General features: G+C 38.0%; 1 protein-coding gene across 9 annotated transcripts in view; it reads left to right on the plus strand.

Annotated features, from left to right (window-relative positions):
- The window catches only part of ORC4 (origin recognition complex subunit 4), a 26,555-nt gene continuing 13,084 nt past the window's right edge, over positions 1-13,471 (plus strand). For 4 of the 9 annotated variants that reach the window (XR_012674037.1, XR_012674036.1, XM_075152697.1 and 1 more), the window contains exons 1-8: positions 337-1,129; positions 1,553-1,624; positions 3,944-4,020; positions 6,139-6,229; positions 9,356-9,431; positions 9,836-9,921; positions 12,048-12,096; positions 12,625-12,776. Coding sequence is in view for 5 of the 9 variants with exons in the window: in XM_075152697.1 (XP_075008798.1) it covers positions 1,058-1,129; positions 1,553-1,624; positions 3,944-4,020; positions 6,139-6,229; positions 9,356-9,431; positions 9,836-9,921; positions 12,048-12,096; positions 12,625-12,776 (675 nt within the window). In the remaining 4 variants the exon portion in view is untranslated. Of the gene's footprint in view, positions 58-336; positions 1,130-1,552; positions 1,625-3,943; positions 4,021-6,138; positions 6,230-9,355; positions 9,432-9,835; positions 9,922-12,047; positions 12,097-12,624; positions 12,777-13,471 lie in introns of those variants that run through there. The other 5 variants (XR_012674038.1, XR_012674039.1, XM_075152696.1 and 2 more) reach the window with 4 other exon arrangements.

Raw genomic sequence — 13,471 nt, forward strand, 5'->3', positions numbered from 1 at the left:
CCGGGAGCGCGGCAGCTGGGCGGGGGTGGCGGCGCGGCGGGGCGGCCGCCGCCTCAGGTGAGGGAGCGGCGGGCGGGGGCAGGCCGCTGCCGCCTCGGCCGGGCGCCCCGGTGCGGTGGGTGCCGGAAGGGGAGGATGCGCTCCCCCTCCTTCGCCCGAGCTCCGGCAGAGATCCCGAGGGCTTGGCTTGGCTTGGGGGGGGTGACGGTGGCGGGGAGGCCGGCGTCTCCGGGCCGCCCCACCGGGAGGTGTCTGGAGGCCGCAGGGCCGCTGCGGCGCGTCTCTCGGGCGAGGCGGGAGCGGCGCCTCCGCCGGGAGCGCACAGGGTGCTCGGCGCGGGCGGGCGGGTTCAGCGGCGGTGGGCGGCAGTGGGTGGCTGCGGTGCTCCGGCGTCGCTTCGTGAGCCCCGGTTACAAAGCGGGAACGGGCACGCTCCTCGTCCGGTAGTCTTGCTGTTCCGATTTAAATAATGTAATGGCTTCGGTTCAGCTGCTCCAGCTTTGTGTTCCCGTGCCTTGCGCTCTTGTGCGTCTGCTCCCGCAGTAACTGCTTCATTTATGTATTTTTTTAGCAGCCAATCTCGTCCTTTGCAGCCATAGCTGCTGCGCCAGGGGACTGAACGATGCTGGCCTTACAGTAGAAGGAGTGAGACTGGGGGAAGAGGGAAACGGCTGTGCTAAAATGAGCGTGAATTGTTGCAGAGCAAGTCTTGGAAGCTTTCTGTTAGCACAAAAAAAGAGAATTGGTTTTTATTCAAGCTGCTTCTCTAGAGAGGCATTGTGGTTATTGTTACAAGCTGCACCAGTATAAACATGGATAGCCAATTGTTTCTGTAAAAACTTCATTGTCATGACTTAGCATGTTGCCATGTGTCTGTAGCTTGTTCCAGCTGCAGAAACATAAATACATTGTTTCAAACTATCTTAAACGCAATTACAATGAACAAATTACACTTGGTGGCTGGTCACAGGAGGAGGTGTACAGATGTCACTTGTTTATTACAACTTACTTGAAGAGTATCGATTTGGTTGTTCGCAATAATGTGTCTGAAGTGTAAATGCGTGAGCTGTGCCACACTGGTTCTGTGCGAGATCAGCTTGTGTGTAGCTGTGCTGTCTTAGTGGAACTTGGTATGTCACACACAGACTTGTGAATGTCATCATTGCAGTTAATAACTTGCTAGGTAAACTTGGAAGAAAACTTAAGAAAAACTTTCATATCAGTTGCATTAGGTACTGTTTGCATTGCATTGAAGAATCCTAAAACAAAGGCTGTTCAGAAGTTGTATGTAAACATGGATTTAATCTAATCAGAAATGAATTAAAAATGCTTCAGTTGTTTGTGTTTTTTGTTTTTTACTGGTAAGATGAACTACTACCTCTATCAGTTAAGAAACGATGTTCATTACAACTTAAGTTCTTACGAATGAGCAACTGTCTTGTGTTTGCTGTACTAAATTTAATTTACTAACACCTAAGTAGAGTTTCTGACTAACATCATTAATTGGAAAACAGTAATTTAGTATAACTTTTATGTTCTCTTCTTATTTAAGGAGAAAACTTCTGCAATGAGTAAACGTAAGTCAAAGGAGAGCAGTGGAGCAAATGGAGAATGCATTTCACAGGTTAGTAACATCCTTATTAGCTGACTTTGTTTTTACCACACTTTTCCATCCTCTGACATCCATGTCATTCTATAGTTTTTACTAGACCAGTTAAAAAAGCATGTACAGATACTTGATGTAATTTCTAGGGCTGTAAATGGTTTTTGTATTTATGTTCTGTATTTCTTTCAGCTTCTCACCTGATGTTTGCTTGCTTCAAGTGTTATAGTAATGATCTAGTTTTTGGAGTCTTAATAAAAATGGTGAAGGATGGTCTTGCGCTTTTGCAGCCGTTTGTGGCAACAGATTTGCATAAAACTGTTTTTATCTCACCAGGTTCTTTATCTTCCAGTTTGTAGGGTGAATCAGAATCTAGGTGACTTTTTTTAACAGCCTAGGTGAGGCAGGACAGCAGCTGCCAAATCAGTTTTCAGTTTGGTTTTTTTTAAGCTTTATTCTGCTGTTTTCTCAAAGTGGCTACTTTAAAAACTGTGATGCATCTTGTAGTGAATTACCTCTGGTTCAGTGTTTTCTTATATTTTAATATCTTTTCTTCATTTACCTATAAAATCCCTTTATAGGAGGGAAATCTTTTCACTTGTGAATGGACAATGCTGACTGTTCAGACAGATTATTCATTAAAACAGAATAAATCAGGACATTAAATCAGTAAGACTTTATTGGAAGAAAAACTAACTGAAAAATCAGGTAGACATGTACAGCTCATATTAAAAAAGAGTTCCTTTCATAAAGTGGAATTATTAGCAAAATAGATTTCTGTTGTTCTTCTATCCATTATTTAGACTTGCTGAGGAGTACTTTACAAAGATGCATCCACATGTATTTATTTTTAAACCAAAAACATCGAGAGCTGATGGTGCTAATTCCATTGTAAATTATAAATTAGCTAAGTGTTAGAAGAGGACATATTTTCAAGATACTAAAAGCCTATTCGTAACGTACCCCTGGACAGTGAGTGGTCAGCTAAAACAGGCGTGAATGAGTAACTACTACCTAAGGTGAGAGAAACGCAAAACATTGCCTCAGTATACGTTTACCTGGGATAGAACACTGCACTTTTTCATTATTTCTTAGGATTCAGCAGGATGAAGAAGGACTCAGTTAAGAGGTGCAACTGAAGAATGTGGAGAAAAACCATATGGGGGGGCAGATGAGCCAGCTCAGAGTGAGAGAATGGAAAAGCAATGACACAGATGTGCACAATAATGACATAGTTAGTTTTTAGGTCAAATGGACAGTCACATAGACTGAAAGGCAAGGTGCTCAAGTGTGATTTTAAAGGAAAATCTCTTCATTCACAGTTTGCAATTTAATCTCTGAAATTCTTTGACAATGAGCACTTAAATTGGACACCAAGCATTATAAAAGGATGGAGTATGCCGGTATTTTAGGATAACTTAAATGCGGGATGGGGAGTAGTAGTAGTATAGAGTCCTGTAAATTCTTAAAAAATCGGGATTGTCCAATTTGCGTGCTGCTAGTCAAGTGGTAGGAAGAAATCTGCTATGATGCTGAAGGTTGGCTGTTCGGGAATTGAAGATACAATTTTAAGTAACAGTTCTTAACGTGGAAAACAGAAGTCAGGGCAGATGTATATGTAAAGATGTCCCAAGCAATACATCCAAATTAATAGTTAAAATAACTGTATTCACTGTGCAATTTGAAGGGCTTCAGGACTTTATCTAATAATCAAGCTGGATAGAATTCATTCCATCCTTTGTAAGCAATATATTAGCTTCAGTTTCATACTACTTCCTACTCCCCTTCCAAACTGTTAGGAACAAGGTATCTGAACTGACTCTTCAAAAAAACTAAATTTGATACTTTCTAATGTTTGTAGGCTCTAGGCTGCAACGTTGTTGCGAGTGGTGCAAAAAATGTATTCCTGAGGATTTCGGGGAATAACTAACTGGGTTATTTTTTAGTTAAGTCAGCTGGTAAATGTTTTCATGCCTGTATTACACAATAGGTTAGAACTATGAATTAGATGAACCACTGACGTAATTTTGGTGACAAGTATAAGGTCCTTTTGAGGGTGAAGGAAAGAAACGGTAGCAGAAGAGACCAAAGACACATGTTGCTATCGTTGTATTGAATTTTCCCTTTTCTGCTGTTAAATATTATGCCTGCTGCAACTTCAGTCTTACTTTCAAGACCCCTATATCATTGATGACAATTAAAATCTACATGTTACAGAGTATTTGTAACACCACAGAAACATGCATATTTTACTATTATTTTATTGCAGCAATTACGTTATTGGTACATTCTCGTGTTTGAAGCACCAAGCATTCTTTCTGTCTTGTGTTATATCCATAGGTGCAAAAAATTTTACGTGAAAGATTCTGTCATGATTATGCTACTGGAAAACTGTTTGGGATTGAACATCAGTACAGGTGAGTGAGCAGACTCAAATGCTAAGTAATTTCTTCTTTAGAATCGTAGAATCATTAAGGTTGGAAAAGACCTCTAAGATCATCGAGTCCAACCATCAACCCAACACCCCCATGCCCACTACACCATGTCCTAAGTGCCTCATCTGCACGTCTTATAAATACCTCCAGGGATGGTGACTCCACCACTTCCCTGGGCAGCCTGTTCCAAGGCCTGACCACTCTTTCAGTAAAGAAATTTTTCCTAACGTCCAGTCTAAACCTCCCTTGGCGCAACTTGAGGCCATTTCCTCTCGTCCTATCACTTGTTAACTTGGGAGAAGAGACCAACACCCACCTCACTACAACCTCCTTTCAGGTAGTTATAGAGCACGATGAGGTCTCCCCTGAACCCCTTTCTACTTTAACCACGGTAGAAAAATAATAAGATGAAGTCAGAATTTTCTGCTACCTCTGTTTTTCTAAATTACATAGGCTTAAATGACTCACAGCGCAATGCTTCTAAAAATTGTTTGCCTCAGATTTTTGGCAACTGTTGCTTGCTGTTTTGTCAGGCTCTGAGTTTTGGATTTCTTGTCCTTGTTTCAAATCTGTAATTCCCAAAACACTTTTTTGAGCCTGAAAGATACTTGTAGTGCATATTCTAAGGCTATGTTTAATGACCTGACCAAGCAAAAAGTTAAATTCTCTTGTTGTGAATCTTTATTTTTACTTCAGATTTTCTCCTGTTTATTGGTAAGCTGTGTTAAAAGTAAATCTTAAATCTTGGATGCCAACATCATGTATCTTGAAGTAGAGACCCATATTTAAAACAAACCTACTTCTTGGGGTCATCCAGATGTGGAGGTTAAAGTTAGGAAGAAGGGACATGTTGTGGCAATAATACTATCCTAATACTAATCCTTTTACAGATGGAGGTCAAATTCTGAAAACAACAAACACATATCTAAAGAACTTGTTTTAAACAATCGATTTTTCCAAGAGTAACTTTATGCAAGTTGAATCACCTGATGTGAGCATTAGTTTCCTTTCCTTTACAGGAAGGAAAATAACATCTTTGTTATTAAAAAAGTGTAGTGTAATATACATACAGAGCTCACATAGACATGTTTGTTGTTGGCGGTGAGAGAAAATGTATTTCTATGATGTTAGTATTCTACAAAACAAATCTCCCCTCTTTATACTGGAATTCTGAAAAACAGTTTACAGACTGTCTTCTACCTAATATGCCACTGTTGATGAATTATACTGGAGAGAAAACACGATAAACTTCCCAACTCTTAGTTTTCCTTTCCCAAGGTGTATCAGGGCTCTTGGCTATAGTTAGCTCTCAAATAGTGAACAAAACCACATGCATTTGCTACAGCTGTTCCATGATGACTCTGTCACTCCTTTAGAAGTGATTGCATGATGTCTATATTCTAAGTAAAAAAAAAAAAAAAAAGCATATTAAACGTATGGATTTGTAAACATTTGGGAATTGGAAGTGTCAGTCATTTTTATAAGTTCTTTAAATGTGGTCCTAGGAGATAAGTGTATCTGAAGATACTTCAGAGTTGTTCTTTTTTCATTCTTTTGGGTGGGAATAGAATAGGAACTTGAAGTTCGGTGTTGCTGTTACCGTTCACAAGCTTTAAATACCTAAATTTAGCATATAATCGGTTTTATGAAGATTGTCAAAATGAATATATTCCACTAGATTATTAATTTTTACTGGTGTCAAGGTTTTCCTTCAATATGTTTGCCAGTCTTCCTTTTTCATGAACTATAGTGGTATCACAGAAAGCGATCTTCTCTTTTTTTTTTTTTTTTTTTTTTTGTTAAAGAAAGAAATAATTATTGAAGTCTGTCCTTTCGTGGTGGGGAATTGTAGAACTTTATGAATTAGTGATACTCCCGACTTCTGCATGTTTTAATATTTTAAAATATTTTAAGAGATCTAATCACTCAGCCTTTTGTACTTTATTGTATTACATTTTGCATGCCCTGAGTGTTGGCTCTGAGAGTGAGTTGAAATGTATGAAGTTTCCTCTTATGTTGTAAAGATTCTTTGAATTTTCCATAGTTTCAGTGAATGTTGTCTGGTTTGAAGTTTTTAACCTATTGCTGTTGTCAACACAGACATCTGCTGGAACTGCTGAAAAGAACTACAGTTCATGGAGAAAGTAATTCTGCCCTCATTATTGGACCCCGAGGATCGGGAAAGACTGCGGTATAAACACATATTAAAAGTTTATACAAAGTCAAATTAAGCATGAGGTAGATAACCCCACTGAAGTCCTGGGAGCTTGTGGAGCTACATTTTCATCTCCGTCTGTTTTTAAAGAGAGAATTGCTAACTATTTACATAGAATTTCAAAACATTCTAGGACTTCTTGTGAGCTAATTCTGTTGAATAACAATATGGAGAAATTTGTTTCCTAACAATCTTCTGAAATTTTTCAAATGCTGAGTTCCTAGTGATTTTGTAAAATAGAATAGCTTCATGTGCAGCTGACAAAAACATGTACCTGTCCATCCTCACAATGACTTGCAGAAGCATGCATGGTTTTGGAATTCTTTGCCTGTCTTGATCAGGTTTCATGACATGCTACAGATACCCAACACATGTAAAATGGAAATAATTTTATCAGAACAAGTTGCATTTGTTGTTCAGTGATCTGACTACATCATAGATTCTGCCTTGCATTTTTCCTATTGCAATTCTGTAATGGTTCTTGCCACAGAGGAGTTCATCTTTGCAACTAAAGCCACATTTTGGTTACTCTTTCAAAGTTAACCTGCTATTGCTGTTGGGCCCCCACTGTAAAAATGACTGAAAAGGCATCCAAAAACTGTAAAAGGAGTACACTGAGGGGTGGATTTTACATAGCTGTTTATATGTAGAGAATGGTAAGGTACCTTAATCTTGTTTTAAACGTGTCAGAGAATATTGTTACCTAAATTGCTAGGAGGTAGAATATTGTATGGTAGTTTTAGTTTACAAGTGTAGGTTTTGTATTTTAAAGGAACTCTTTTTAGTTGAGGTATGTGAAGGGATGACATCTAACTTAAGTGTTATATACTTTAATATTATGCAAACGCTTAAGTCTTTTATGTTTACATGAGTATATAATGTGATAAATAGGTTGGCTGTTACTGCAAAAAGTATTCAAGATTCAAAAATTACAAAAATTACTTTGGAAGTCTTCCCGAGTGCTAAAGCAAGCTTTTAAATACAGTTGAATAGAAATAAATTAATAGACGGTAAACATATCCGTGATACAGCTGACACCAATCATTCTGCCAATTTGTTGATAGCTTTCTTGTTTTGCATTTCAAAAATGGTCAGTATTGCTACCTTCTTCTATTACCCATGATGCTTCAGAAGAAGGATAATTGCCAAAATACTATGGAGTGGTGTTGGGGAAAGAGCTGATAAACCAGTGGCAAATAAGGATTCCTCCACCTATGTACGTCCTGCTAGTCTTGAACTGGAGTTTATTTTTACTTTATTAGATTTACGGATTTGTAACTAAGCAACAAGCACTCTCATAGTGCAGAAAATGGTTTTTAGATTTTCTTGTATTTGCAATATAGACTTTCAAGGTACAACTGAGATTGTTGGATAAGGGGCTAGCCAGAATGGATGGCATCTGCTTACTGGGCATAAACTTGAGGGACTGTCGTGGTTTAACCCCAGTCAGCAACTAATCACCACACAGCCGTTCGCTCACCCTCTCCCCTCTGGTGGGATGGTGGGGGAGAATCAGAAGAGCAAAAGTAAGAAAATTCGTGGGTTGAGATAAGAACAGTTTAATACTTGAAATAAAATTAATAATAATAATAATAATAATAATAATAATAATAATAAAAAATTGTAATGAAAAATAAAACAACAGGAGAGAGAGAGGAACAAAACCCAGGGAAAAAAAACCAAGTGATGCAACCGCTCACCACCCACTGACCGATGCCCAGCCCGTCCCCGAGCAGCCATCGCCACCCTCCAGCCAACTCCCCCCAGTTTATATACTGAGCATGACGTCATATGGTATGGAATGTCCCCTTGGCCAGTTTGGGTCAGCTGTCCTGGCTGTGCCCCTGCCCAGCTCCTTGTGCACCTGGCAGAGCATGGGAAGCTGAGAAGTCCTTGAGTAGTGTAAGCACTGCCCAGCAACAACTAAAACATCAGTGTGTGATCGCATTATTCTCATACTAAATCCAAAACACAGCACTATACTAGCTACTAGGAAGAAAATTAACTCTATCCCGGCCGAAACCAGGACAGAAACCAAGGGAATAAGCTTTTTTGTTGCAAGTATCCATATAGTAAATGTTGGCACCTGTAGTAGGAGTCTAACTGTATCTGCTTCTAAATACAATATCAATAGAAAAGTATAGATGAGCTCTATGCTGCAAGCAAATTGGAGTAAATGTGGAAGTTTTTAAAAAAACCACAACAGAACGATCCCTCAAACAACATGTATCTCCCCCAATCACCAAAACTCAAACTATTTTTATATTTAATTAAAGTTCAAATTTTCTTCCAAACCTTTTACATAAGGATAGTGAAGATGAAAATTTGTGATCCTTCCTGCCAAAATATAAGTAGGCAAATCACATATGTGAAATGAATGATTTTCTTATTCTATATCAAGTGAAAGATGTTAGTTCTCAAAAAAGACTGCTGGAGACAATATGTGTGTATATATGTATGTATACATACACATAGTTGGGAGCTGCAAATTCTCAGCTGAGGAAGCAAAAGCAAAGAGGTAGCAAGTGAATGAAAAGTTAACATTTCATCTACTTATACCTATTTTAATACAAGTTCCTTATGACTTTTACCAAGAACAAGTTCTTGATGGACTGTAAATTTGGGACCCCTAAGTTTTATAAGCAGTAGTTGATGTAATTATGTGCAATTTAATTTTGTCTCATGCTTCCTAACTTCAAGAGGAAAAGAATAAGCATAGCGTCTTTAAAGATTTAGAGCAAAGATTTTTGTTCTACAGCATCTAATGAAGCAATGAAGCCGAATACTATACTAACTCAAGAGACAAATTCTGTCACATCTCAAACTCATAAAGCTTTTTTTGATTAAGGCAAAAGCCCTAGATATTACCTCCAAAAATGAGTGACTAAAATACTGGAATTATTTTTATATTTCTTTCCCTCCTAATTCAGCAGAATGAACAAATGTAATTGCTGCGGTCGTGATAGTGAATGCGAAGTTGTCATTTTAGTATTTTAGTCTTGAAAATACTCAAAAACATTGTTACCTAATGAAACTGTACATACTGTTTCCTATCTGATAATATCCATCTTCTTATAAAGAAATTATGTATTTTTTTCTTAGTTATTAAATCACGTCTTAAAAGAGCTCACAGAAACGAAACAAGTTAGAGAGAACCTCTTGGAAGTTCATCTGAATGGCAAGTAATATAGCATTATTCAAATATTATGTTACATTCAGTTGCTATATATTGTATGTACTGAACAAAAATTTTGGTTTCAGCAATTGTAATCTAGCCTCAATTATGGACACATTTGTCTGTGAGCTCCAAAATGCCTTTCTTTGTATCTCTCTATATAAAGAGAACTACTGCGCTTTTAATGACTTTTCAAAATGTTAAAAATCAGTTCAATTGTGACCAAATTGTTTGAAGTAACTTCTTATTACATATGGAAAATTACTGTCTAGCCTTAATTTATAACAAGGCATAGCTTTGTAAGGCTGGAAATGGAGAGAAGCTTCTGGATATGTAGTGCCTGTAGACATGGCCTCTTGGAGTGAAGGAGAATTTCCAGTTCTTCATGAAAAACCATTTTCTTTCAGGGCTTCTGCAGACTAATGATAAAGTGGCCCTGAAGGAGATCACCAGACAGTTGCGCCTGGAAAATGTGGTTGAGGATAAAGTTTTTGTAAGTATCAACTTTGTTACTCTTTTCGCTTATCTCCCTCAAAAATCCTTGCCTGGAAAACTAGCTTTATAGGATGCAGCTTGTTGAGACTGAATGGGCTTTGAGAGTTTATTAGCAAAATTGCGATGGGCTGGCTCAGTTTTCTCAAAGCTTTCTCTTTTAAAATATTTAATAATCGATGGCAGTAGTGAACTGTGGCAGAATTTACCTGTGAAGACCCTCATTTACAAACACTTGAAGCATGCCAGCAAATACTTGTCTTCTACGCAAGTGCTGAACGTTACATTTTGCTAGTTGAGTAATATTAATGCATCCTGATACTTTTTCAAAAAACATCAACTTTGTCTTAGAGAAGGAGGATTTAAGAATGGAAAGGCTCTCTTAACATTTACTTCACGCCCCTAAATGAAACAAACATTAAGCATGCCGAAGAGACTTTGTTGAGCGGGGTAGAGTTATTTTGGAAATATCGGCTTTAACATTTCAAGTCAAAGAGTAAGCAAGTTAACCAGCCCAAAAGCAGCATGTTTAGTATATTTGCAACCTTTTCTGATTCATAGGGAAATCTATCCAGGCTTCTTAGAGCCTTTCATTTTGCATAGAATTTCTAGTAAATTATTTGCTTCTATTGACCTTTTCTCAACGATAAGAAACTCATTTACATTAGTATTAAAGTCAGTAATAAAGAGAATAACTGAAGTGCTTCAGATTAAATTTCACTCATCTGAGTGTGAAATAACTTAGGCTAGTGATCTGAGCTACCCTGGTTGTTGCCTGTTACTCAGTGAGTTCTTGAGAGGCCACCTCCTGGTACGACAGAAGGTCCTTTTGAGCATCATCTCCTCTGCTCCCAGGTAGGGTCTTTGAGATTGGCAGAGTTTACATAGTTGTGACTCGTGTAATACCGATCCAAGTGGCTAAAGCGGAATTATGAGAGGGGAGAAAGGTGAAATCTCAATAGATGAGGTTTATTTTTATCAGTTGCATTTGGAAAGCTTCTAAAGAGGTAAGATGTTACTACTTTAGTTAAGAGAAACCAGAGAACTAGGTTAGAGGCAGTGTGGAATACAAGATAAAGTGTAGATTGTAGTTATTAGGCTTTATTATCTTCTGGAAATGCTTGCTTCTTAAGCTGTGCTTTGGTTTCTTACTTATCCCAAACGATTTTAGATACAGAGAATGGGAAACCCTTTCTGGTGGTGAGCTAAAATTTTCCCAAATACAGCTGCAGTAATAAAAGGAAATAGCGAGCATTTAATTTCAGCATAGCAATTTGAATGAGTTGTCTTTTCAACAGAGAACTAGAACAACTTTTCAAGGTCTACAGTTCCACTATCAAAAATGCTGGAAGCAAAACTGGACTTACATATGCTTAATTTTCCCCATTAAGTTATTGTAGAGTACTACTTTAAACTTCTAATCCCTTCGGTTGCACACAGACATGGAAACATACTGATTTGCAGGAATGTCCTTACTTCTGTCCATAGAAACTTTTCCTTTCTTAGCTTCTGCAACGGGCTTTCAGAGGGCAAATTGGCTTTTCTGCCTTCTTTGATAGGGCTTGTGGTCTTCTAGTTATTTCCCATCTCACAGCTGGCGTGCTTCAGAGTGTGTAAATGTGTGTGTAACCGAAGCAGGATGGTCATAGCAATTCATTGTTTTCTGTCGTGAATGTTTGATGGTTTCATCTGTCTAATAAGGTTGCAAACTAAAAAACTGCATACTGATCATTCTCAGTGGAACACGTTAGGTGGCAGTTTTTGCATGTGTGTAGATGGAAAATGAGTATGCAATAGCTACTTAAGGAGAGATAAAGCTACTTGTAAATTTAGCTTATTGTAGACATTCTTCTGATTGCTAATTTTCGCCTGTATGAGGCAATTGTTTTGGGGTTTTCAGACTGGAAAAGAAGTGGATTAATGTAGAGTTAACTCAGTCTTTGTGTCCCGAAGAGGTTATGATTGTACAACGTGAAGTAACATTGTAAATTTTCGAATATGCACTGGTTTTGAAAGCAGGGTTTTAGAAGGAAATGGCCTTCATTACATGTCTGAACGTGATGTAGTTACACAATTCTGAGAACGACATTGAAAATCTACTGTGAAACTGTTTTCTTCTCTGTGCAGGGTAGTTTTGCTGAAAATCTTGCGTTCCTTCTTGAAGCTCTAAGGAAAGGTAAACACTAGTAGCCCCTGTTCTGAAACACTGCGTGTGTGTGTTTGTCACTTGACTGAGAAGTTAGCATATACGTGTTTCTTCATCTACTTGTATAAGTGGTATGAAGAAATCTAGCCCAAGAATGTGTCCTGGTTACAAAATAACGTAAAAAATACGTAATACTAAACAAACATACACCTGACATAACCGATGCCGTGAAGGCTTGCATGTCATGGTCAGCTATGCAGGACAGATTCTTTTATCCAGATTTAAGCTGTTAAAAATAGTGTGTTTTTAAAAATTTGCCATAGAAGTTTGTCTTCCCTTGTAACCAGAAATGATGCTTGGCAGAATACTACAAAACCTTACCAGTTTTTCAGTGTATTTTTCTTTTTACTGTTGTAGCAGTACATATGTGAAAGGAGGGCTTAGCAAAAAGCTAAAAGAAAATATGTAAATTGTTAAAACCAGAAAATGTGAAAGCTGTAGCGATGGAAGTCTGATGATGATGTTACCACATACTGACTTTTAAAATTGCTATCTCAGGAGATCGAACTAGCAGTTGTCCAGTCTTGTTTATACTGGATGAATTTGACTTGTTTGTTCATCACAAGAATCAGACGCTGCTCTATAACCTCTTTGATATATCCCAGTCAGCACAGACTCCAGTAACAGTTATTGGACTTACATGTAGACAGGTAAGAAATTGCGCTTTCTCGTTCAAAGTTTTTAGCTGTTTTAAAGAGACTTTTGTCTTAGTTGGAATGTTTTTTCTTCTCCTCTCCTGGAACCTTACTTAATTTACTAAGAGACTTTTCTCAGTTACCCATTTTTCTGACTTTTGAATTGAGAAAGGGGGTGGGGGGGATTAAAAAAAAACCAAAAACTTTTGCTGAGAGCAAACTTAGATGACCAAAAAAGTGCAAAGCCTTCAATTTTCCTGCTAAAGGAGCGGGTTTACGTTTCTAGGAGACACAAGACTGTTGCCCTATATTACCACAGAAGAGCCATATTTATCCATGTGGCTGTTTAATATTATACTGTCGTTCGGTCTTTGGAGAGGCTCCTGGGCATTTCAGTTTCTTGGTCAGCGGTTGGTGAGAAGAGACTCGTGTTAACATACAGTGTTTAAATCATTGTTGTGAGGACAAGGAATTTTTTTTTTAAGCAAACACTTCAGTAGGGCACGTTTGCTATAATATTAGCATGTTCAAAATGGATTTAGGAGCCATGTTAAACTTGCTGTGATTTGTACAATGACATTTTAGGGAACTGTGGACAGATTATGTGTATACTGTGAAATGATTACTTTCTAACACTATGGAAGCTGATACTTGATAAAAATTATACTGTTTTTCTCAATAAATTGGATTGGTGGTGAAGATAGCCGGGT

Source organism: Calonectris borealis, chromosome 6 (assembly GCF_964195595.1).
Source record: "Calonectris borealis chromosome 6, bCalBor7.hap1.2, whole genome shotgun sequence".
Taxonomy (NCBI): Eukaryota; Metazoa; Chordata; class Aves; order Procellariiformes; family Procellariidae; genus Calonectris; species Calonectris borealis.